This window comes from Meriones unguiculatus, assembly GCF_030254825.1.
Source record: "Meriones unguiculatus strain TT.TT164.6M chromosome X unlocalized genomic scaffold, Bangor_MerUng_6.1 ChrX_unordered_Scaffold_30, whole genome shotgun sequence".
NCBI classification, from domain to species: Eukaryota; Metazoa; Chordata; class Mammalia; order Rodentia; family Muridae; genus Meriones; species Meriones unguiculatus.
In genome coordinates, this window is record NW_026843706.1 from 12,549,096 (window position 1) to 12,574,800 (window position 25,705).

The window sequence follows — 25,705 nt, forward strand, 5'->3', positions numbered from 1 at the left end:
TGATTTCTTTTCTTTTTCAATTATTTTTATTAATTACAGTTTATTCACTTTGCATCCCCTCAGTAGCTCCCTCCCTCCACCCCTCCCAATCCCACTTGCCCTTCCTCTTCCTCACCCGTGCCCCTCCCCTAGTCCACAGATAAGGGAGGTCCTCCTCCCCTTTCCTCTGATCCTAGTCTGTCGGGTCTCATCAGGAGTAGCTGCATTGTCTTCCTCCGTGGCCTCTTAAGGCTCCTCCCCGCTCAGGAAGGAGATGATCAAAGAGCCAGCCACTGAGATCATATCAGAGACAGTCCTTGTCCCTATTACTATGAGCCCACTTGGACACTGAACTGCCATGGCTACCTCTGTGCAGGGGTTCCAGGCCATCTCCATGAGTGACCTTGGCTGGAGGCAAAGTCTCAGAAAAGATCCCTGTGCCCAAACTTTTTGGATCTGTTGTTCTCCTTGTAGAACTCCTATCCTCTCCAGTTCTTACTATCTCCCAGTTCCTTCATAAGGTTCCCTGCACTCTGCCCAAAGTTTGGCTGTGAGTCTCAGCATCTGCTTTGATACCCTGCAGGTTAGAGCCTTTCAGAGGCCCTCTGTGGTAGGCTCCTGGCCTGTTCCCAGTTTTCTCCTTCTTCCGAGGTCCATCCTCTTTGCCTTTCTGAATGGGAATTGAGCATCTTTGCCAGAGTCCTCCTTCTTGATTAGCTTCCTTAGGTGTACAGATTTTAGTATGTTTATCCTATATTATATGTCTGATATCCACATGTGAGTGAGTATATACCCTGTGTGTCTTTCTGCTTCTGGGATACCTCACTCAGGATTGATCTTTTCCAGTTCCCACCATTTACCTGCAAGTTTTATGATTTCTTTGTTTTTAATTGATGAGTAGTATTCCTTTGTGTAAATGTTTCACAATTTCTGTATCCATTCCTCAACTGAGGACATATGGGTTGTTTCCATCTTCTGGTCATTATGAATAAAGCTGCTATGAACATGGTTGAACAAATGTCCTGGTTGTATACTTGAGCATCCTTTGGATACATGCCTAGGAGCGGTGGGTATAGCTGGGTCTTGAGGAAGTACTATTCCTAATTATCTGAGAAAGTGCCAGATTGAATTCCAAAGTGGTTGTACAGTTTTACATTCCCACCAGCTTCTCCACATCCTCTCCAGCATGTGCTGTCACTTGAGTTTTTGATCTTAGCCATTCTGATGTGTGTAAGGTGAAATCTCAGGGTTGTTTTGATTTGCATTTCACTGATGACTGAGGATGTTGAACATTTCTTTCCGTGTTTCTCTGCCATTCTGTATTCCTCTATAGAGAATTCTCTGTTTAGCTCTGTACCCCATTTTTTAATTGGGTTACTTGATTTGTTGCTGTTTAACTTCTTCAGTTCTTTATATATTTTGGATATTAGCCCTCTGTCAGATAAAGGGTTGGTGAAGATTCTTTCCCAATCTGTAGGCTCCCGTTTTGTTCTATTGACAGTGTCCTTTGCTTTACAGAACTTTTCAGTTTCCGGAGGTCCCATTTATTGATTGTTGATCTTAGAGCCTGTGCTGTTGGTGTTCTGTTCAGGAAGTTGTCTCCTGTGCCAATGAGTTCAAGGCTGTTCCCCACTTTTTCTTCTAACAGGTTTAGTGTGTCCGTTTTTATATTGAGGTCTTTAATCCACTTGTATTTTAGTTTTGTGCAGGGTGATAAATATGGGTCTATTTGCATTTTTCTACATGTAGACCTCCAGTTAGACTAGCACCATTTGTTGAAGATGCTGTCTTTTTTCCATTGTATGGTTTTGGCATCTTTGTCAAAAATCAGGTGTCCATAAATGTATGGGTTTATTTCTGGGTCTTTTCTTCGATTCCATTGATCCACCATTCTGTTTCTATTCCAGTATCGTGCAGTTTTTATTACTGTTGCTTTGTAGTACAGTTTGAGATCACGGATGGAGATACCTCCAGAAGATCTCTTAAGGTGCTTCACCAAACCTTTCAAGGACAGTGCTCTTTTGTCTGGGTCACCTGATTCTTGATTTTCCCCCACAGTGACCACTAAACCAGTTCTGAGGACAGTCGCTAGGGAATAGATAGGCACCAGGTGGTACATCAAACTGTTCTTCAGGTTATAGCCCCAGCACTGGTGAAAACTTTCCATGTCTTCTCCTTCTACTCTCTGGGTAGCAAAGAAATTCTGAATGTTCCTTGATTTTACCATTGCTTGGCCCTCAGCCTCCCCTGGTACCATCCACCCTCCCAGGCATGAGCCTGCCCACACCTGCATGTGATTCCACAGGAAGACCTTCCCAACACAGCGTGTTCTCTAGTCACGCTCAGCCTCTCAGATGCAAGCAGCATGCATCAACCAGGGCACGAGTGTGCCAGACAAATGTGATAAAAGATCAGAGGAAAAAGGTAAAGCTATTATAGTAGATCCTGAATTTTGGGCTAAGGGAAAAAAGGTGGACATGATGCAGGTAAAGATCATGGCAGGGGAATGCTTAGAAATGGTCCTTTGCCTTGGGCTTCCAGTGTTGGAACTACAGGCACCTGCCCCAGCAGCTGTAGAAAAAAAGCTCTCATTGTACTCTCTTTAGGCCCTGGTTCTACCTTCCTTACAAACAGAAGGAAAAAGTTGCATACCAACTGAAAAGGGGGTGGGACAGAGTAGTTCCAGATCTACGGTATTTTTTTTTTTTTGAGATTTTATTTGTTCTTATTTTATCTGTATGGGTGTTTTGCCTGCATGTGCACCTGTGTACCACACATATACAAGTTCCTACAGAGGCCAAAGAGGCTGTCTGATCCTCTGGAACTGGAGATACAGACAAATGAGAATAACCATGTGGTTGCTGGGAAGAGAACCCACATCCTGTGGAAGAGCAACCAGTGCTCTTAAACACTGAGCCATCTCTCTAGCCCCACCAACACCACCCACAACTTCTGGTGTCTTTTGTAATGACAGGAGTCTTTAGTTTAGATTGTGTTCTTAGTAAGCCATCTGGCTTTTCCACTCATGGCTTGAACATTTTCTTAAAAATATCCAGGCCTCAGTTTTAGTCTTTCATTATATTCTCCCTGCATCTTACGTGTTCTTTCTTTATACTATTAGACAGATTCTCTCCTTTACATAATTTCTCATGGCATGTAATCTTTGCCCTCTCACATTATTTTCTTTGTACATGAGGGTGTGGACATGTGGACATGCTTGTGGAAGCCAGAGGTTGATATCAGGTGTCTTTCTTATTGCTTTCTTTGTTATTGCAGCAGGATCACTGAACTTAGAGTTCATTGACTCAGCTAAGATGGCTGGCCAGGAAACGGCAGGGACCTACATGTTTCTCCCTCCCCATCTATGGGATTACAAACATACCTCTGTGCACCAGTGGTTCGTTTCTTTGTTTGTTATAACATGGGTCCTGGGGAATCCAACCCAGGTCCTTATACTTACTTGCACATCAAGCACTTTGCTGACTCAGCCATCTTCTCAGCATGCCCATCCTCCAGGCCCTAATTATTTTGAAACCAGTCTCTCTATAAACATTTCAGCACTTACCTCTAAAACATAAAAAATCATTTTTAATAAAAACATTCTACAATCATATCTCAGAGGCACCATTAATAACTCCTTAATATCAGTCATTCATTGAACACTTCATAAGACTTCTGTAAAATTAATTGCTCTGCAAGAGAAGAATTAAACACAGTCATCAAGACTGTGCATTTGATAAATGTGTCAGGCTCTTATTTCCTAAGATGCCTTAGTATGTGTGTTGTCTTAGTGGTGTTTAGCTTGTTCATTGTCAGGTAGCATATCCCAGGGTCTGGATTTTGCTAGTTGCATCTCCAGATCATCAACATGTCCGTTTGGCACCTGCTGTTTCCTGTAAACTAGTAGTTCTAGGGCTGCATTTTCCAGAAAGGTATCCACTGGCCACATATGGCTACCAAGCACTTCAACTGAGACAAGTCTTCAGTGAGAGACACTTTGAAATCCACGTTAAATTGCAAAGATTGAGTACAAAACCAATAAGTAGCTCAATAATTTTATATTGATTATTTCTAGGTGCTATAAAATCCAGACTTGGATTGATTTACACACACACACGTACACACACACATTCACACATTCTTTGAGATGGGGTCTTGCTTTGTAGCCTAGGCTAGCTTGGAACTCTGTATGTCAACGATACTGAACTGAAATTCACAGCAATCCTTTTCCTTGCGTCTCCCAAGTGAGTATGAGGCAAAGATTTGATGTGGTTCGGGTCCCCCCATCCTGGTACATCATGACTACAAACATTTATGCATATGTATGTGCATACATGTGCACACCTGCATGAGAGAGAGATTGAGAGAGAGAGTTGATATTAAATATATTAAGAGAGGAGAGTGAGTATTGTTTTCATCCACATTTCCTAGTTCACAGCTGCTTGTCTAGGGCAGGCTACAGAAACTACAGTTCATCTCTCTAAAGAGGAGTCATGCTCTTCTCTCTACCTAGTGTCAGAAGGGATCCATCCCCATACCTAGGAGGAAGGAGAATCTGGTCAGACAGACCTTGCTGGGCTTTCTCATTTGCTGTGCTCATGTCTATGCTTTAGTGGTGCTTATGTCATGAGACCAGAGGCTGGTGCACCCAGGGTGGGCATGGAAGTCCCACACCATTTTGTCAACACATCACCCTGTACACCTCTTCACCCATGTCCTTTGTAATTCCTTTATAGTGAGTAAGCAAGTGAATTCTGTTACCTGAATTCTGTTTACCGCTTGTACAAGGTAAACAAAGCCATGAAGATAATCTGTCAGTATAGTAACTATGAATACAAAGATTCTTTTTTTTTACCCAAACACATTATTAAAGAAATCTATGTGTCCCTAGTTACTGAAAAGAAAATTCAGGTGGACAGAGGTCTACATGGCAGAGGAAAGTCAAGTCAGTAAATGTATAGAGCACCCTCAAGTGAGAGTGTCACCATTTGCAGAAAAAAAATGGGCAGAACAGAACCATCAGTGGGTGCTGTAACCAGTCCATGGAATTACCACCCCACAAATTTGGTAAGACTCTGGCAGCTGTCCCCTTCATTGAATGATCCAATTTGACATTACCAGCAGTGTCCTGATAAGCACACACCAGTACTCATGTGGATTGCTTGCCAAAACTATTAAGCGCGAATGTAACTGTGAATGAACAGACAAATGCAAAATGAGAAGTTCATAAACTCTCTGATCTTATGAAATATTACTGTTACAGAAGACAGAAAGCAAAACTCAGGGAATTGCTTCAGATTAAAGGAAATTAAAGGTATGGGTTACATATGCATGGTTCACGTTTGGCTCCCAATTAGAAACAGGTATAAAGGATATCGTGAGAATCGTTAAGGAAGCTTAAATATGGAGCAACTGTTACCTAAGACTCGCTAGGGGCTAAGAAGATGGTTCAGTGAGTTAAAATTCCCAGAACACACAAATAATAAAAAGTCATGCATGGTCATGCAGGCCTGCGAAACAAGCATGAGAGAACTAGAGATGGGTGACTTTTTGGTATTTGTTGACCAGCCAACATCCAGCTGAGGATACATATTGAGACCCTGTTTCAAAAAAATGAAGAGGAGGAAAATATCCCCCATCCTCTTCTGATCTTCAGGTGTGTGTGTGTGTGTGTGTGTGTGTGTGTGTGTGTGTGCGTGCATTGTACATGTATGTGTGCACACACACAAATACAACAATAAAATTTTATTTTTTAAAAATAATGTCCTATCTGTTGCAGTGTGCCTACTGTTCATCATTTGGTAGTTATTTGGGCAAAAGTCTGCATGCCTAGAAGATTACACCTTACTTTCAAGTGGTTTCCCAGCATTGTCATGTTTGTGTATAATTACAAAGGATTTTATGGCATCTAGTGATATTTCTTCTGATGACAACCATGAATTATACCTAAAGCCTACTCCTTTGTGGAGGCTTGCTGTTGTGACATGCTGTCGTTCTGCCCATTTAGTCCCTCAGATCTTTTTTCTCAAGAGTTAACCACTTTATCCCTCTCTGTTCTCTACTTTAACAACTGTTACTGTTATTGTTATTGATGACCAACCTGCCCATGGGAATCTTCTTTGGCCCATAGGAGTCTCTGTATGTTGGTTCTTGAATCTATTTATTCCCCAATATTCTTGGAGAGCCTCCCTATTTGCCTGTGTGGTAAAACAAGGTCTTCCTAGTTTATTTAATATGTTTAATGTCTCAGATCTGCAGCCACCTGTTTGTCTTAAGAGGTTCATTCTGGAAGTAAGTGAAACTGACATGCTTTATGAATCTCCTTCCAGTCACTGCATTGTCTGGCTTCTCCTGCTCCCTTTTTATTCAAGACAAGGTAATAAGAAGGGGTCAATGGAAAAAAAAAAAACTTGGTTTTATCCCACATGGTTTTGTGTAGTTTGAATCTTTTACAAAGAGTGTATTTTTGTGTTGCTTATATACTTATAAAAGGACAAAAGTCCAATAGGCCACAGATGACAGAGAACGTGAGAAGGCTGTTGACCTTCCCTGAGCTGGAATTTGTCTTTGTGTGCTTTTTCAGGACCTGTACCCGGCTCTGAAAGGTGTGAGCACAGTTTTCCACTGTGCATCACCCCCACCGTCCAGTAACAACAAGGAACTCTTTTATAGAGTGAATGTGATTGGCACCAAGAATGTCATTGAAACCTGCAAAGAGGCTGGGGTTCAGGTAAGGGGAATGCAGCAGTGACAAATCCCAGGAGAGTGTGCTGGCTTTTTTAGGGGGAAGGGAGAGGGAGTAGCTCCTGTTACTGTCTTCCTAGGCCCATCCAGGTTTACCTCTTCCATGTTGAGAAGATAAAAACAGGTAAGCGCTGGGCACCAGCTGATATCACAGAGGGCCAGTTGGGGTTATACTGCTACAGACAGACCCTCTGAATGTTCAGCTATGCTAAGGCCTATTGGTCTCTGCTGTAAAAAACTATGAAATTTAGACATTGCTTATTTTCTCTGCCTGGAACAACACATACTTAATCTTTTCCAGCACTGTAACCCTTTCGTGTATTGGTTTGTTGATATTAACTCAGTTTACCTTTTTGTCCAACCATTGCCACTGTCCTTCTCTGTAAGTAAGTAAGTGGCACTTCTACGTTATTCTGCCACTCCCTAGCTCCTAGCAACCACCATTCCCCAGTCTGTCTCTCTGATTACTTTCAGAAGGTCATATGAGTGCATCCCAACAGTTTGTATCCTTTTGTGGTGTGCTCATTTTACTTATAACAATGTCTGTACAGTTTGTCCACCTTGGAGCAGGTCAGAATTTTCTTTATTTGTCAAAGCTAATGTTCCCATTTAATGGATGGACTGTAACTTATTTATTCATTCATCCATCAATAGACATTTGTGTTGGTTTCGCCTTTGGGCTCTTATGAATTATGCTTCTGTGATTGGGGGATGCAAATACCTGCCTCAGTCCTTGCTTTTGATTTTTTGGGTTTCTACCCAAATGTGGAATACCTGCACCATAAGATAAGTTTCGCTGAACTTTAAAAAAAATCATCCCATTGTTTGCTAACCTTGCTTGCATTTTATATCTGATAGGAACCTGTTATGAGTTCGGCCAGAGGGCGAACAAATTTTGGTTTTGTATCAGGTTCAACACTGTTAGAAATCTGAGTCCTAGAAAGACCTTGATGGAACCCCAGCCTCTAGGTGCAACAGCTCACCTGCCCACAGAGCTGCATGCTACAAATACTCTGAAAGTGAGAAAGGGGGCACAGAGAGCAGAGGCTCTTCTTCTAATAATTTTCCTAGGTACATCTGTCTAGTTCCCAGTAATCAGCTGGCTTCGCAGGAATAGGTGGGAGAGGAGCTCTTCTGGATTCTCATTGTTAAAATTCCCACTGGCTAATCGTAGCACTCTGTAAGCAGAAAGTAGAGAGATGGATGCCAGTGTTTAGCTGGCTTCCTCTGTTCTTGTTGTTCAGGACCCCAGCCCATGAACACATTAGGGTGCCTTTCCTTCCATGAACTAAACCTCTCTGGAAATGTACTCACAGGTGTATCTCCTAGATGGTTCCAAACCCCATCAAGTTGACAGTCTGAACTGTCGTTCTCGATTATGCTTTACACTTGACAAGACAGTTTACCCTGCTGAAGTTGTCACCCACTTTGTTTCCTCTTCTTAGGTAGCCACTGGCTATCAATTCCATGCACCTCCAGTATAAGGTATTTGCTTGCTTGCATGTCAGAGGACTTTATAACAGTGGGATCACACTGAACATGTCTTTCTGAAACTTTTTTCCACTATTAGTAAGTTTTAGGCTTGTTCATTCTCTGAGGGGGTAGATAGCTTGCTAGGTAAGGGCAAAGAAAGTGATTTAAGGAACATTTTCTCCAACACCGAAACCAAAATGTCTTTAATGGCATTTTATCTCAAAGTTTTAACGTGTTACTTCCCATATTTTAGGCTAACTGACCAGGTATGTATGACTATATGCAACAGGGTCTTTATTTTGTTTTGCTTTCTTTTTTTCCATTAGCATGGTTTTGGCATCTTCGTCTAAAATCAGGTGTCCATAGGTGTGTGGGTCATTTCTGGGTCTTCAATTACGATTCCATTGATCCACCAGTCTGTTTCTATGCCAGTACCATGCCATGTTCATTACTGCTGCTCTATAGTACAGCTTGAGATCAGGGGTGGAGATACCTCCAGAAGATCTTTTAGTATAGAGGATTGTTTTAGCAATTCTGGGTTTCTTGTTATTCCATATGAAGCTGAGAATTTTTATTTCAAGGTCTGTAAAGAATTGTATTGGTAATTTGATGGGAATTGCATTGAATCTTTAGATTGTTTTTTTGTACGATTGCCCATTTTATTACGTTCATCTTACAGAGCCAATTGCATGAGATATTCTTCCACCTTCTGATATCTTTTTCTAAATTTTTAAGATTTATTTATTTATTTGTTTGTATATTTAATTTTTTTAATTTATTTATGTATTATGTATGCGGTTTTCTGCCTGCATGTACACCTGCACTATAGTAGAGGGCACCAGATCTCATCTCAACCATGCTGTTGCTGAGAATTGAACTAAGGACCTCTGGGAGAGCAGCCAGGTCTCTTAACCTCTGAGCCATCTCTGCAGTTCTTTCTTCTGTATCTTTCTTCAGAGACTTGAAATATTTTTTAATACAAATCTTTGACTTACTTGGTTAGAGTTACACCTACATACTTTATGTTTTTTTGTGGCTCTTGTGAAGGGTGTTGTTTCCCTCATTTCACTCTCAGCCCATCATTTATCTTTTGTATATAGGAGGGTTACTGATTTTTTTTTTTTGAGTAATTTTGTATCCTGCCACTTTGCTGAAGGTCTTTATCAGCTGTAGGAGTTCCCTGGTAGAGTTTTTGGGGTCACTCACGTATACTATCATATCTTCTGCAAATACTGATACTTTGACTTCTTCATTTCCAATTTGAATCCCTTGATCTCCTTTAATTATCTTATTGCTCTAACAGGGACTTCACATACTATGTTGAAGAGATATGGAGAGAGTGGGAAGCCTTCCCTTGTCCCCGATTTCAGTGGGATTGATTTAAGTTTCTCTTTGTTTACTTTGATGTTGGCTATAGGCTTGCTGTATATTGCCTTTACTATGTTTAGGTATGTGCCTTGTATCCCTGATCTCTCCAGGACTTTAAACCTGAAAAAGTGTTGGATTTTATCAAATGCTTTTTCAACATCTAAAGAGATTATCATGTGTTTTTTTTTTTTTTCTTTTACTCTGTTTATATGGTCGTTTACATAGATGAATTTCTGTATATTGAACCACCCATGCATGTCTGGAATGAAGCCTACTTGGTCAGAATGGATGGTATCTTTGATGTGTTCTTGGATTAGGTTTTGCAAGTATTTTATTAGGTATTTTGCATCAATGTTAATAGGAGAGATAGGTCTGAAGTTCTCTTTCTTTATTGTGTCTTTGTGTAATTTAGTTATCAAGGTGATTGTGGCCTCATAGAATGAGTTTGGTAATATTTCCTCTGTTTCTATTTTGTGGAATAGTTTGAAGAGTATTGATGTTGGCTCTTCTTTGAAAGTGTGGTAGAATTCTGCACTGAAACCATCTGGCCTTGAGTTATTTTTTAGAAGGGAGACTCTTTCCTTAGGGAATAAAGGACTATTAAATTTATTTATTTGTCCTTGAGCCTCTTTTGGATATATGCCTAGGAGTGGTATGGCTGGATCATGGGGAAGCACTATTCCTAGTTGTCTGAGAAAGCTCCAGATTGATTTCCAGAGTGGTTGTACAAGTTTACATTCCCACCAGCAGTGGAGAAGGGTTCCCCTTTCTCCACAACCTCTCCAGCATGTGTTGTCACTTGAGTTTTTGATCTTGGCCATTCTCATGGGTGTAAGGTGAAATCTCAGGGTTGTTTTGATTTGCATTTCCCTAATGGCTAGTGAGGTTGAGCATTTCTTTAAGTGCTTCTCTGCCATTCGGTGTTCCTCTACAGAGAATTCTCTGTTTAGCTCTGTTCCCCATTTTTGAACTGGATTACTTGGTTTGCTGCTTTTCAACTTCTTTAGTTCGTTATATATACTGGATATGAGTCCTCTGTCAGATAAAGGGTTGGTGAAGATTCTTTCCCAATCTGTAGGCAATCGCTTCGTTTTGGTGATGGTCTCCTTTGCTTTGCAGAAGCTTTTCAGTTTCATGAGGTCCCATTTATTTTTTGTTTCTCTTAGAGCCTATGCTGTTGGTGTTCTGTTCAGTAAGTTTTCTCCTGTACCAATGAGTTCTAGGGTATTCCCCACTTTTTTTTCTAGCCGATTTAATGTGTCTGGTTTTATGTTGAGGTCTTTGATCCACTTGGACTTCAGTTTTGTGCAGGGGGATAAGTATGGATCTATTTGCATTTTTCTACATGTAGACATCCAGTTGGACCAGCACCATTTGTTGAAGATGGTATCTTTTTTCCATTGTATGGTTTTGGCGCCTTTGTCAAAGATCAGGTGTCCATAAGTGTGTGGGTTTATTTCTGCGTCCTCTGTTTGGTTCCATTGATCCACTATTCTGTTATTATGCCAGTACCATGCAGTTTTTAAAACTATTGCGCTATAGTACAACTTAAGTTCAGGGATGGAGATACCTCCAGAAGATCTTTTATTGTAGAGGATTGTTTTAGCAATTCTGGGTTTCTTGTTATTCCATATGAAGTTGAGAATTTTTCTTTCCAGGTCTGTAAAGAATTGTGTTGGTAATTTGATGGGAATTGCACTGAATCTGTAGATTGCTTTTGGTAAAATGGCCATTTTTACTATGTTAATACTGCCAAGCCATGAACATGGGAGATCTTTCCATCTTCTCATATCTTCTTCTAGTTCTTTCTTCAGAGACTTGAAATTTTTTTTCATACAAGTCTTTGACTTCCTTGGTTAGGGTTACTCCGAGGTACCTTAAGTCATTTGTGGCTATTGTGAAGGGTGTTGTTTCCCTAATTTCTTTCTCAGCCCTTTTGTCTTTTGTATATAGGAGGGCTACTGATTTTTTTGAGTTAATTTTGTATCCAGCCACGTTGCTGAAGGTGTTTATCAGCTGTAGGAGTTCCCTGGTAGAGTTTTTGGGGTCACTCACGTATACTATCATATCATCTGCAAATAGTGATAATTTGACTTCTTCCTTTCCAATTTGTATCCCCTTGATCTCCTTCAACTGTCTTATTGCTCTAGCAAGGACTTCCAGCACTATGTTGAAGAGATATGGAGAGAGTGGGCAGCCTAGTCTTATCCCTGATTTCAGTGGGATTGCTTTAAGTTTCTCTCCGTTCAGTTTGATGTTGGCTATAGGTTTGCTGTATATCGCCTTTACTATGTTTAGATATGTGCCTTGTATCCCTGATCTCTCCAATACTTTAAACATGAATGGATGTTGGATTTTGTCAAATGCTTTTTCAGCATCTAGGGAGATTATCATGTGGTTTTTTTCTTTCAGTTTGTTAATATGGTGGATCACATTGATGGATTTCCGTATATTGAACCACCCCTGCATAACTGGGATGAAGCCTACTTGGTCATGGTGGATGATATCTTTGATGTGTTCTTGTATTCGGTTTGCGAGTATTTTGTTGAGTATTTTTGCATCAATGTTCATAAGGGAGATTGGCCTGAAGTTCTCTTTTTTTGTTGGGTCTTTGTGAGGTTTAGGTACCAAGGTGACTGTGGCTTCATAGAATGAGTTTGGTAATGTTGCTTCTGTTTTGATTTCGTGGAATAGTTTGAAGAGAACTGGAGTTAGCTCTTTTTTGAATGTTTGGTAGAATTCTGCGCTGAAACCATCAGGTCCTGGGCTTTTTTTGGATGGGAGACATTCGATGACTGCTTCTATTTCCTTGGGAGATATAGGACTATTTAATTGATTTACCTGGTCCTGATTTAGCTTTGGTAAGTGGAATCGATCAAGAAAATTGTCCATTTCATTTAAATTTTCAAATTTTGTTGCATATAGACTCTGAGAAAAAGGTATGGGACGGGTCTGATGCTCTTTGGGTGGATGACACCTAAATGAACATCGGTACAAAGTCCCAATTTATTTCTAATATCAGAGATCAGACCTCTACTCTTGCCTGATGCTTCTAAAACAAAAAGGGGGAACTGTAGAGAGCTGCGTAATGCCGCGCCTTAAAGATGGAGCTGGTTTCCGCCTTCCACCTTCCCGATGGTGAGTGCTCTCTGTCACAAACAACTCCACATTTGGCTAAGGCTGAGGATCTGGCTTGCTTCCATGTATGTGGACCTATCTGCATTGCCCACGTGGCACTCTGGGGTTGGCTACCCTGAGCCTATTTAAGCTGTGGGCTGGCTTTCCCCAGGGTCTGATGATTGTTCAAGGTTCCTGAATAAACTGCATTGAAAAAAAAAGAAAAAGAATTTCACAGCTATATAAACCTAAGGGAAATGCCACTAATTACTAAATTATAAATGTTTTGGCAAATGAATTTAATTAATGATGCAATTACCAGAAGTTATTATTTAAAAAAAATGAATTTAATTAATGATGCAATTACCAGAAGTTATTATTTTAAAAAAAAATTTATTTATTTGATCTTGATTCAGCTCAGGAGAATTATCCATTTAGATTTTCAAATTTTGTAGAGTATAGGCTTTTGAAGTAAGACCTAGTGATTGTTTGGATTTCCTTGGTGTTATGTTATGTTATCCTGTTCTCCTTTTCATTTCTGATTTTGCTGATTTGTATAGTGTCTCACTGCCTTTTAGTTTGGCTAATTGTTTGTCTCTTGTCTTTTCTTGATTTTCTCAAAGAACCAGCTGTTTCTTCATTCTTTGAATTGTTCTCTTTGTTTCTAATGTATTGATTTCAGCCCTGAGTTTGATTATTTCCAGGCATCTACTCCTCCTGGGTGTGTCTGCTTCCTTTTTCTCTAGGACTTTCAGGTGAGCCGTTCAGTTGCTTATGTGAGATGATTCAAATTTCTTTATGAATCACTTAATGCTATGAACTTTCCACTTAGCACTGCTTTCATTGTGTCCCATAAGTATGTTGTGCCTTCATTTTCACTGAATTCTAGGTAGTCTTTCATTTCTTCCTTTATTTCTTCCCTGACCCAGCTGTTACTGAGTAGAGAGTTGTTGAGTTTCCATGTGTGTGTAGGCTTTTTGCTCTTTCTATTGTTGTTGAGGTCTAGTTCTAGCCCATGGTGGTCACATAGGATGTAAGGGATTATTTCAATCTTCTTGTATATGTGGAGGCTTGCTTCGTCACCAAGTATATGGTCTATTTTGGAGAAGGTTCCATGAGGTGCTGAGAAGAAGGGAAATTTTTTTTGTGATTGGGTGAATAGTTCTCTAGATATCTGTTAGGTCCATTTGATTTATGACATCCGTCAGTGTCATTGTTTCTTTGTTTAGTTTCTGTTTTGTTGACTGTCCTTTGTGGAGAATGGGGTGTTGAAGTCTCCTACTATTAATGTGTCAGCATTGATGTGTGGTTTAAGTTTTATTGATGATTTCTTTTACGAATATGGTTGTCTCTGTATTTGGGGCATAGATGTTCAGAACTGTGATGTCTTCTTGGTGGAATTTTCCCTTGATAGTATGAAGTGATCTTCCCCATCTCTTTTGATTAATTTTGTTGAAAGTCTATCTTATTAGATATTAGAATGGCTAATCCTGCTTACTTCGTGGGTCCATTTGCTGGGACAACTATCTTCCAGCTCTTTACTATCAGGTAATGTCTATCTTTGTGACTTAGGTGTGTTTCTGGTATGCAATAGATTGTTGGGTCTTGTTTACACATCCATTCTGTTAGTCTGTGTCTTTTTATTGGAGAGCTGAGTCCATTGGTGTTGAGAGAGATGAATGAGCAGTGATTGTTAGATCCTTTTATTTTGATGTTGGTTGTGGTAGTGTGTTTGTGTGCTTGGCTACTTTAAGTTTTGCTGTAGTGAGATTATTTATTTCCTGTGTTTTCCTGGATGTAGTTAGCTCTCTTGGGTTGTAGTTTTCCTTCTAGTATCTTCTGTAAGGCTGGATGTGTGGTTAGGAACTGTTTAAATATGCTTTTTTCATTAAATATCTTGTTTTCTCCATGTATGATGCTTGAGAGTTTTGCTGGGTATAGTGGTCTGATCTGACATCTGTGTTCTCTTAGGATCCGCATGATATCTGTCCAGGTCCTTCGGGCTTTCGTAGTCTCTGTTGAGAAGTCAGGTGTTATTCTGATCGGTTTGCCATTATATGTTACTTGGCCTTTTTCCCTTGCAGCTTTTAGAAATTTTTAGAAATTTATTCTGTATACTTACTGTTTTGATTATTATGTGGCAGGAGGATTTTCTTTTCTGGTCTAATCTATTAGGTGTTCTGTAGGCCTCTTGTATGCTTATTGGACTCTCCTTTAAATTGTGGAAATTTTCTTCAGTGATTCTTTCTCTTTTTTCTTTTATTTTCTTTTTTTATTACTTTCAGTTTATTCACTTTATTCTTCTATGATTTTGTTGAAAATATTTTCTGGCCCGTGGAGAAGGGAATGTTCTTTTTCCACTATTCCTAATATTCATAGATTTTGTCTTTTCATGTTGTCTTGGATTTCGTGGATGGTTTGTATGAGGAATTTTTTAGATTTTAACATTTTCTTTGACGGAAACATCGATTTCTTCCATTTTATCTTCAACACCTGAGATTCTTTCTTCCATCTCTTGTAGTCTGTTGGTTATGCTTACCTCTGTAGTTCCTGTTTTCTTCCCTATGTTCTCCCTCTACATGATTTTTTCTCTCTGTGTTTTCTTTAATTTTTCCATTTTTATCTTCAGATCTTGAACTCTTTTGTTGTTTTCCTTCACCTGTTCTTTGTGTTTTCCTGCTTTTCCTTCAATTCCTTCACCTGTTTGTTTGAACTTTCCTCTATTTCTTTTATTTCTTTCCCTGATTTAATTATTTACTCTTTAAAGGCCAAAAACCCTTTGGCTGCATCTTCCTGTATTTATTTATGAATGGCCATAATCTCTTTGACTTTATCTTCCTCTATTTCTTTACCCATTTAGTTTGTTTCCTCCACTCTAGTCTTCATAAGCATAGATTTAAGGTCATCTTCTTGAATTTCACTTACGTTAGCGTATCTATGGCTACTTTCCCCTGGATAACTCTATTCTGCAGATGCCAAATTGCTTTGGCTTTTGTTGGTTGTACTTTTGTGTGGGCCTCTATCCATGTGGCAGTCTCAGGTGTTGGCTGTTAGTTTCTTGTGCCTGCCGGAATCCTGGGATTGGGGGGGAATCCCCTTGCCAGGAAGATGGTCATTCCTGAAGGAGGCCTCTTCAGCTTTTTCGGTATGGTCATCTAATGGCCGGTAATTCTCAGGAATTGCCACAGCTCTCCTCAGTTGTGTGGTCCTGTGTGGTAACTGAGGTTGTTAGTAGTCAGTGTGGGCTATCCTCCCACCAGAAGTAGTCCTGGAGACAGGTGCCCTGCCAACGGGTTTCTTGCTCTGAATTCAGTGTGATGCTGCTGCTGCTCTTACATTGTGTTTGCTGGGTGCAAGCCTCTTGAAAAATCAGGGAGCCACGAGGTTTGCTCTGTCTAGCTAGGGAGAGAAGCTTCACCATGGAGGTGTATCTGGGGGCTGATCCTGTGGATCTCAGGCTTCTGTAGGTCTGAGGTTGGAGAGGTTGGAGCTCTGTGCCACAGTACCCAAGTGGTAATCAGTGGCAGATGAGCGCAGCACACAGGTGTGTGGCTGGAGGCTAGAACCCGGAGCCTGTGGAAACCCAGAAAATTTTCCTGGTATTAGCTAGGTGCCCTTGAGGTCTCACCTGATGTTTCCTCCACTGTGGGGTTACTCCCGACAGGGAAACGCGGTTTCTGGTGCTTGGGGGCCCACAGTTTTTCTGTGACAGTGAGTCACAAGCACAAGAGTGTGTCTCTGGGCTGGCAACTGGGCGCCTGCCAGAGCCTGGGACCTTTTCCCCGGGGGTTGTCTGGGTGACCTGAGATCGGTCTGTGGTGATTGCTTCCTTCACCGTGGGGTATTCTCTCCACTGGAAAACCCAGTCTCTGGTGTTGCAAGGCCCACAGTTCAGTCTGAGATGGTGATCAGAGCATGCAGGCGTGTAGCTCTAGGCTGGCAACAGAGTGCCTGCCACAACCCTGGAACTCTTGGACCCAGGAACTCTTCCAAGGTTTAGCTGGGTGAGCTGAGATTGGATCTGGATGCTTCCCACACCTTGGGGTTTCCTGTCACCTGGGAAACATAATCGCTGGTGTTTTAGGGCCCAGAGTTTGGTCTGTTGGTGGCTGTGCACTCTCTGCTGTCCTGCTCGTCAGACACCTTGTGCTCTGGACACCAACATCTTGGATTCCCCTGGTTTGTTTTTTCCAGACAGGGTTTCTCTGTGTAACCCTGGCTGTACTGTACTCTCTGTAGACCTTGCTGGCCTCAAACTCAGAGATCCACCTGCCTCTGCCTCCTGAGTGCTGAGATTAAAGGCATGCACCAGCACCACCCAGCAAGTCTTCTTTCATAAGGATGAAATATGTTCTGTCTGTAATGCCCACTCAGTGATAGTATACTGTACTTCACAAAGATTTTATACATCTCTTGTTGGAAATAGCAATAACTCCTGACTTGTGTTTTCCTTTCAATGTTTTTCTACCAGAAACTCATTTTAACCAGCAGTGCCAGTGTCGTCTTTGAGGGTGTTGACATAAAAAATGGAACTGAAGACCTCCCTTATGCTGTGAAGCCCATTGACTACTACACAGAGACCAAGATCTTACAGGAGAAAGTATGTGCTTTAAAGTCAGTTAAACGAGCAGTTACTTCAAGTGTCTCCGTTTATAAGAAAAATATCTGTGAACATGGGGAAGTTAGTATTTTGAGGCCTGAGTTCCCAGCATGAGATGTAACTTACTGTGGCCAGATAATGTTCTCAGTATTTTCTGGAGACTACTTCCTTTACACTCCAAAATGATCTTACCATCTCTCTATTATGGGAAAATGCACTGATTCACAGACGGATCCAGAGTCTTCATCAGGGAGCCCATAGTTTCCATGTGATTATGTTACAGGGACACTGGGAATCCCATACTGTAGACTGGGGTTCCACCAAGCACCCAAAGTCATTTGGGCAGCTGTGGAGTTAAATTTCTTAGGCCTTTGCAGCAAATCACATACTGTGCTTTGATCTGCAAGCTGGTACTCATAAACTGAAGCTCTATGCTGAGCTGGCATGGGTCTTACTGCTCTGACTATTCTCACTTCCAGCTCAGCACAGAACACAGTCACATGGAAATCACAGTAGAGCGTGTCCTCAGCTAGCCTCAAGATGCCCTGTGCACTGTTGTCTGAGCTCTGGCTGTCAATATGTCACTGGCATGAAGTTTTGGGTACTGAACGAGAAGTCAGGAGAACTGGAGGTGACTCCAACAGTAACTTGCCTTGTTTTGTGGATGAACACCATTTTAAACCCTCTTAATAATAACGAGTTATCTTTGGGATTAGTCTAAAAACATCCTCAAACTCCCTTCTCTTTAGTAATAGAGCTAGCCATGATAGAGGCCAATTGAAGGCATGGTCATTCCCTTCAGCACCACAGACACTTAGCAGCATTTTAAGTGCCATGGGTTCAGGAAGCTGTGATTGCCATACACTCAGTTTATAGCTAGCTTAAAGTGACTCGGATTATAATCTGTAGACTAATTTTGCCTCCCTGTTTTTACTAACATTATAACAAATCATTTGGGAAATTACTTATGAAGCAAAATATGTTTCTTCATATAGTCATGCTTCATAAGGATAGAGATAGATTCAGAGAAATGCATTATTGACTGACTTGTTATTGTGGGAACATAGAGTATACCTCAACAAACTCAGACAGCTACGTGTCTTTGTGTATATGTGCAAGTCTACACAGTAACGGACGTGTCTGGACGTGTGTATGCTTGTATTGAGACAGGTGTCATCTTCTAAAATGTTGTCCACCTCCTTTGAGACAGGGTCCTTCATTGGCCTAGAAGTTGCCAATTAGACTGAACTGGTTGTCCAGCAAGCTTCAGGTATCCTCAGGTGTCAGTCTCCACAGCCATGAGATTATAAGCATCTCCACACATTATGACATGGCTTCTGGGGATTGTGTCCTTGTGCTTGCAAGAAAGAGATTTGCTGACTGAGGCACCTCCCCAACTATGTGTCTGTTGTCGACTGAACCATTTGTTACATTTGGTGCATGATTATTCTTGAAACCTGTACATGGCACCGAATTCAGGAACTCTTGGTGGTAGCAGCCTTTCTGGAGGCTCAAGGCTACCTCATTAACTGGAAATTTCAGACTGTTTCCATAAATTGAATCCAGGATGTACCCACTGGCAGCACTTCACATAGCCATTGAACCCAACCTTAGCTTTCAGATTTCACCCTAGCAGGTGTTGGCCAGTTTCCTCCTGCATTGGTGGTTTGTCATTGACAGATGGGATCAAGAGTTGCAGTGTGAGATGTTCCAAGGTAGACAGCTGTCCAGTGGTTTGCACAGTCATCAGTCTGTCTCCTAATGGGAATACTGCACACACAATTAGGTATGATCTCAGCTCAGGAAAAGTCTTACAGTGGCCTCTTTCTCTCCTGCTCTTTTTCAGGCAGTACTGGATGCCAACAACCCCAAGAAGAAGTTTTTAACCATAGCCATCCGTCCTCATGGCATTTTTGGCCCAAGGGACCCTCAGTTGGTCCCCATCCTAATTGATGCCGCTAGAAAGGGCAAAATGAAGTTCATGATTGGGTAAGGCAGCTCCCATTGCTCTCTGTCCCCTTCTGACCGTGTGAGCACACACACAGAAAATAATTAGACAGTGCCAAGCTGCACTGTATAACTGTCTGTGTCTGTTCAGGCTTAACAATAACACAATAGTATAGTCTAGTAACTACGAAGTCCAAGATTAGCCATCAGCAAAACTGCTGTTTGCTAAGAGTCTAGTCTTTTACCTGCTGTTTATCTTTATGTGGCCCAAGGGACAAACAGGTTCCCTCAAAGCCTCTTTAATAAGATCCCATTCATGGGGGCAGTGCTTGCATGTTCTAATTACCCTGTAAAGTTTCCACATCTGAACACCAGCACATGGGGGATTAGGTTTTAACAAGAATATTGAGTGAACACAAACATGCAGAACGTACATGTGTCCTTCTCTGTTGTCCTCTATGTCCTCCTGGAACTGCTGTATCAAATTCCCACAGTTTTGAATACAACACAAATTGATTTTCAGTTATGGAAATAGGAGTCTGAAATGCAGCTGTTGACAGGACTGGTTCCTTCTGGCTGCTGTGAGGAGAATATGTCCAAGGCCTCTGTGGGCTTCTCTTTCTAGCTCCTTGCATGCCACTGCATCACTCCTGCTTCTACATAAGACTATCTATGCTATCTGTGGGAAACTTTCCCTTTCTTATAAAGATATCAGCATTGAACTAAGATGTCTGTCCATTACTGACTTCATCTGTAAAGTCTCCCTTTCAGCATGAGGTCACCTCCACAATTTCCAGAGTGGCATAAGTTTTGGAAGGATATTATTCAGTGCTGTATACTCTTTCACGTACACTGGGAAAAGTTGTGCAATCCTGTTTAGAAATTAAAGAAGTTGAGGATCTGGAGGGAAGCAATGACCCTTGACTCCTTGAATATAGAAGGGAGTTAGTGCATTAAAAAATGGAAAGGATGACAACAGGTGTGGCTGGCTGCTGAACATTTTTTTTTTTTGAGACAGTGTTTCTCTGTGTAGCCTTGGCTGCCCTGGAACTCTCTCTGTAGAGCAAGCTGGCCCAGAACTCACAGAGATCTGCCTGCCTCTGCCTCCCTGAGTGCTGGGATTAAAGGCATGTGCAACTACACCCAGTGCCTTTTCTTTTATATTTTTTTTCTTTATCCCTGTGTCTTGTCTTCCTGTGCTTACTAAATCTCACTGATACCCTGAGTTAAGACTGATGGATTACAGAGGCAGTGCTAGAAAACTTGAAGACCATTGGCATGGTGTATCCTGGGCATGTTTTCAAGATCTATACCCCAGATCAGAGCCAAAGAAGACACACTGCTGCAGGTCCTGCTGGGCCATGCAGGACACCATGCTCTCACATTCAATATTTCACTGCACCCACAGGTCCCAGTAGTTCTTCATGGCCACATTTCATTACCTGTTGCAATCATTCAGGTATAGGAGAGGCAGGCACTGCTGAGGTTAAGTGGGTTAGTGACCCGGGCTTAGTGGTGTATGCCTGTAATCCCAGCACTCTGGGAGGCAGAGGGAGGCAGATTTGCTGTGAGTTCGAGGCCAACCTGGTCTAAACAGCAAGTCCAGGACAGCTAGGGCTGCACAGAGAAACCCTGTTTCGAAGAAAAAAAAGAAAGGAAAAGAAAAAGTGGGTTAATCTGTTGAGTCTCAGTGCTGGGGCTTTGTGGGGCTGGTAGCCAAACACTCAGCACAACTAAAATACTTACTGTGTACCTACAGAAATGGGGAGAACCTGGTGGACTTCACCTTTGTGGAGAACGTGGTTCACGGACATATCCTGTCTGCTGAGCACCTCGGTGAAGATGCAGGTCTAGGTGGGAAGGTAAGACACTTGCTTCTCTCAGCACTTCAGGTCCTCCTGGGAAGTTCTGCATCATTGCAGCATCTTATTACTTTGGACAGCCCAAATCCAGGAGCCAATAGCCAGGATGGAACCAACCCTCGGGCTTTTGTTCTCTAGACCTCTGTGCTCACTCCAAGCATGGTCACCTGTTCCTTAGGGTAGATGTTTGCTCCTCACTTTTGTCCTCCTTATATTTCAGACCCATCCTCCCTTCCCAAGCACGTGTGGCTCATATTACTCAGGCTTGCACTCCTGTAACAAGTGATGTATATGAGTCTCCTAACATTTGACCTCCAAAAGGCAACTGAGTTGAGAAAACCTACTGGGTTACTGGCACCTGGCCTCCCATTTCTCAGGCTCACTATTGTCCTTGTGATGCACCCTGAGCACTCAGTACTCTTTTCTCGCCCTGGACCTTTTCCATTTTCTCACTTACTACTTTGGGGGTGGTTGGAAATGGGATGCATATACTTTGTGGGTTGAAAGATCTAATATGGAACATTTGTTCCATGCAAAGATAAAACCAAATGTAACTGCCTAAGAGCAAGCTGAAGTTCACTTAAAGACATGGCCTTTTTGCAGACTTTGTAGCACTGCCCCTCTCTGCCCTTAATTAAACACTGCCCATTCTGCGAGTCTAAGACAGACTGTTATACACTCCACCACTAGGCTTGTGAGGCCTAATAACACAACCACACCCCACACCGTTTAGTGCCCCTGCAAAAGAGATGGGGCAGGTAGGAAGCCAGTGTGCCCTTGCTTTTCCACAGAAAGAGTTGTAGGTGGAGCCAGCAGCTAGCTGAGCTTGGGGACCCATGTTGGCCTGTTTGTTCCAGCAGCTGTGCAGGGCTCTCTAACTCTGTGTTCCTTTACCAGGCATTTCACATTACCAATGATGAGCCAATTCCTTTCTGGACGTTCCTGTCCCGCATTCTGACAGGCCTCAATTATGAGCCCCCCAAGTACCACATCCCCTACTGGGTGGCCTACTACCTTGCTTTCCTGCTGTCTCTGCTGGTGATGGTGGTCAGTCCTCTCGTCCAAATCCAGCCAACTTTTACACCAATGCGCGTGGCACTGGCTGGCACATTTCATTACTACAGTTGTGAGAAAGCCAAAAAACACATTGGGTACCAGCCACTGGTCACCATGGATGACGCCGTGGAAAGGACTGTGCAAAGTTTTCACTACCTGCGGAAGGACAAGTGAGGTTCCCCAGTGACCTCACTAATAACTTTCCCTTCTTTGTTCTGATGAGCCAATATCCTTAAGGGAGTTTCTTCTGAGCTGTGAGTCCCTTGCTGGTTAGATGGTAGCGTACCTGAGTCCCCCACATGACACTGCAGTGACGAAAGGAGACATGTCTTCCAAAAAAGCATTGGACTTCTCAAAGCAAGCAGACACCTGTCCTACTGCTTTGGTCTTTCTCTCTCCTCCCCCTACTAATCTCTCCTGGGATCATTAAGACAACACTAAGTAGACCAACACCAAAGTGAAAGCCACAAGACTTCATTCAAGGTCTTAAGAATTGAAGTAAAACCAGAGATTGTAATCACAGAATAAGACTTCAGACATATATTTCGTAGGTTCACAATAAAATAGAAATATTGATGACTGTAATCGCTAATCCCCAATCCCTAAGGATAAATCTATAAATGGTTCCTTGTTCCCTTGCCTGCTGTCAGGGTCTCTTTCAAAGGTGGTTGCACTGTCTGCCTGCATTGTTTTTCCATGAAACATTTCCTTTTATCCACTGTATCTGGTGGAGGTCTTTATTGGTCAGTGGTGATGCAGTGTGTGCTAATATGGTACAGTGTGTGCTGTGTCAGCTGGTCAGCTCCTAATTAACATGGGATGCTTGGCTGGATGGAAATAAGCCGAGGACGGTGGCCTCCTTTACCTCCATGATGTTTGAGAGAAAGTCTTCCATGAGTCGATGCAGAATGCAGACATCCTTGCAGCTCACTTCACAAAACATATCTGGCCACCTTCCAAAGAGTACAGCCGATCCAAACATCCAGCTTTTTCTGTTCTCTGAACTCACTGAAATGTATTTCTGAAGAATTCTAAGATCTTCTTTTTCTTCTTTTTTTTTTTTTTTAAATCACTGTGTAATGCCATGAAGGCAATTCGAGAAAAATACAAATAAAGATCTAAAAGCCATACAGTTTGCATTGCTGGCTTATTAGCTCTGCCTGGGGAAAGACCATGCTAAGCTGCCGAGTCATTTGAATATGAATGTAATTAAGATGCTGCTTTTGCCCACAAAGCTTACAATAATGGAGTTACATTCATAAACTCCTGAAGTATGATTTTAAAATGATGCATTAATGCACTTATGTAAGACAAAGTGAAGTGACAGGACTTCTTCAGAACAGGAGATGCCCTGAGGTTAAACCTGGAAGGAATGGAGAAATGGTCGGTGAGTACAGAGCCACCAACTGGCATTTCAGACTGAAGAGGCCAGTCTCATAGTCAACAGCTTTCAGCAGCATGTGTTCCTAGACCGTATATGAAACAATAGTGTATCTTGCACTTTCTGGTATAACTTCAGTAAAGCATACAAGTGGGAAGGCTAGTTTGGGAAGCAGTGGAACATTGGTCAGGCTAAAGCGGGAGGCAGGGAATGACCTTTATTCTGTAGGTATAGACAACCTGTGATGGTTTTGACAATTAAGGATTTACTCAGTGGAGGTCAAGGATCAAGAAAATCCTCAGTACTCTCATGGGAGACCAGACAGTAGTAACATAACAATGAGTTATAAATGAACACTTGGTGGAAGTACTTAGAAAGGAATCATAATTCAGCTCAGAACAGGAAGATGCACCTTGGGAGGTGCTCAGAACTGCTGGATGAGAAGGCAGTACACTTAGCCAGCAAACACCAAGAATGATATGCCTTAAAATGGTAACTGCTCTTGGACCAAAGACCTCCCTCGACAAGCTCAATTGTCCACTCTATTCTTCTCTCTGTTTTGTAAGCCTTCTGGCACTGACAAAATACCTGACATAAACAACTTGAGAGGAGGAAATGTTTGTTTGGGCACATAGTTTTAAAGAATTTACTCTGTGGTCAGTTGGCGCTGTTGCTTTTGAGACTGTGTTGCCCTGTCTCGATCAAGGGCATAACCTCAAAGACCTCATTTCCTCCCACTAGGACACATCTGTTAAAGGGCCCACCACTTCCATGGGATGGAGTCCAAGCCTTCAACATACAGACCTGTAGGGAATATTCAAGACTCAAACTATGACTTTTGTTTGCTTGTGTAGTCCACACATTTCCACCGGATTCTGCTCTGAGCTTCTGTAGTGAGCATAACAGACAGTGATCCTGCCTGCCTGGCATGGACATTGTTACAGAGTCACACAACTGAGTATAACAGAGATGTGTTCTAAATTCAAAAGGGGATGATTGGGTCTAAGACTATGGCTCAGTGTTAAACAGCACTGGTTGGTCTTGCATAGGACCCAGTTCAGTTCTCAGTACCCATAGGGTGGCTCACAAGGATCTGTAGCTCCAGTTCATTGGGATCTGATGCCCATTCTGGCTTCCATGGGTACCAGGCATGCATGTAATGCACGTACATACATGTGTGCCAGCAAAACACTCCGATGTAAAAATAAATGAATGAATAAAATAAAAAGTTATTTTCTTAAAGAGAAACGTAGGAGCTGGAGAGATGGCTCAGCAGTTGAGAGCATTGGCTGTTCTTCCAGAGGACATGGGTTCAATTCCCAGTGTCCACGTGGCAGCTCACAACTGTCTTTAACTCTAGTTCCAGGGGATCTGCCATCCTCACACAGACATACTTGCAAGTAAAACACCAATGTACATAAAATACAAGTAAATAAATTATAAAAGAGAGAAGAGTATAGAGTGTCACGGGCAGGAGATGGGCCTGTGAGTGAACCTGGTATAGGTTGAAACGGGAAATAGTGTCCTCTCAGACCTAAAAGATGAGGTGAGGTAATTAGAAAGATACTGGGAAGTCCTCCAGATAGACCCTTAGTTCCCAGCTGGCCACTCTTTCCTGCATTCCCCACTCAGGCCCACTGCTCCCTGTAGTCATTTGGAGGAAGTGCAACCTGCCAGGAAACTTCAGGCTCAGGCCACACCCAAACAGGCCGAACTGAGACTTAGGGTGGGCCTGGCCCCATGTCCGCAAGCCCTGCAGATAGTTCCAACCACGAAAGTCTCCTCCCCAGGTCACTGGGTCCAGCTAGAGCCTCACCTCAGCCAGTACAAGACACAGCTTGCTCTCATCACAGGCCGAGTGGGGTTACACCACTTGTTTCATTCCTGATGACTAATGGCCTACAGTAGATGCCTAGAGCATGCCTCTCCCATGCAGTCCTTTCTCTGGAGAATCAGGGCTAGAGGAGAGCAGTTAACTAACTCCCTGTGTGTCTCCCATTTCAGTCCCTTTCCTCATCTCTATAGCTCTGACCTAGTTCTTCCTGGCCCATCTAACACCTGAGTCAGGTATGCTGTGACAGCAAGCTGATCTGTCCCATCTTCCAGTGGAATGTTTACACCAGGTAGGTCAAAGCTGAAACAGTTCTGGATTCTGCTTCATTACCAACAGTGCTTTAG

The 25,705-nt window shown here is 42.2% G+C and overlaps 1 protein-coding gene across 4 annotated transcripts in view; it reads left to right on the forward strand.

The window, feature by feature from the left end:
* LOC110540271 (sterol-4-alpha-carboxylate 3-dehydrogenase, decarboxylating) overlaps window positions 1–23,274 on the forward strand; it is a 38,866-nt gene extending 15,592 nt beyond the window's left edge. For all 4 annotated transcript variants that reach the window (XM_060376726.1, XM_060376724.1, XM_060376727.1 and 1 more), the window contains 5 exons: window positions 6,563–6,709; window positions 17,153–17,281; window positions 19,128–19,270; window positions 20,988–21,090; window positions 21,988–23,274. In XM_060376726.1, the coding sequence (XP_060232709.1) occupies window positions 6,563–6,709; window positions 17,153–17,281; window positions 19,128–19,270; window positions 20,988–21,090; window positions 21,988–22,320 (855 nt within the window). In that variant the 3' untranslated portion in view covers window positions 22,321–23,274. The remainder of the gene's footprint in view (window positions 1–6,562; window positions 6,710–17,152; window positions 17,282–19,127; window positions 19,271–20,987; window positions 21,091–21,987) is intronic.
* Window positions 23,275–25,705: the final 2,431 nt, after the last annotated feature.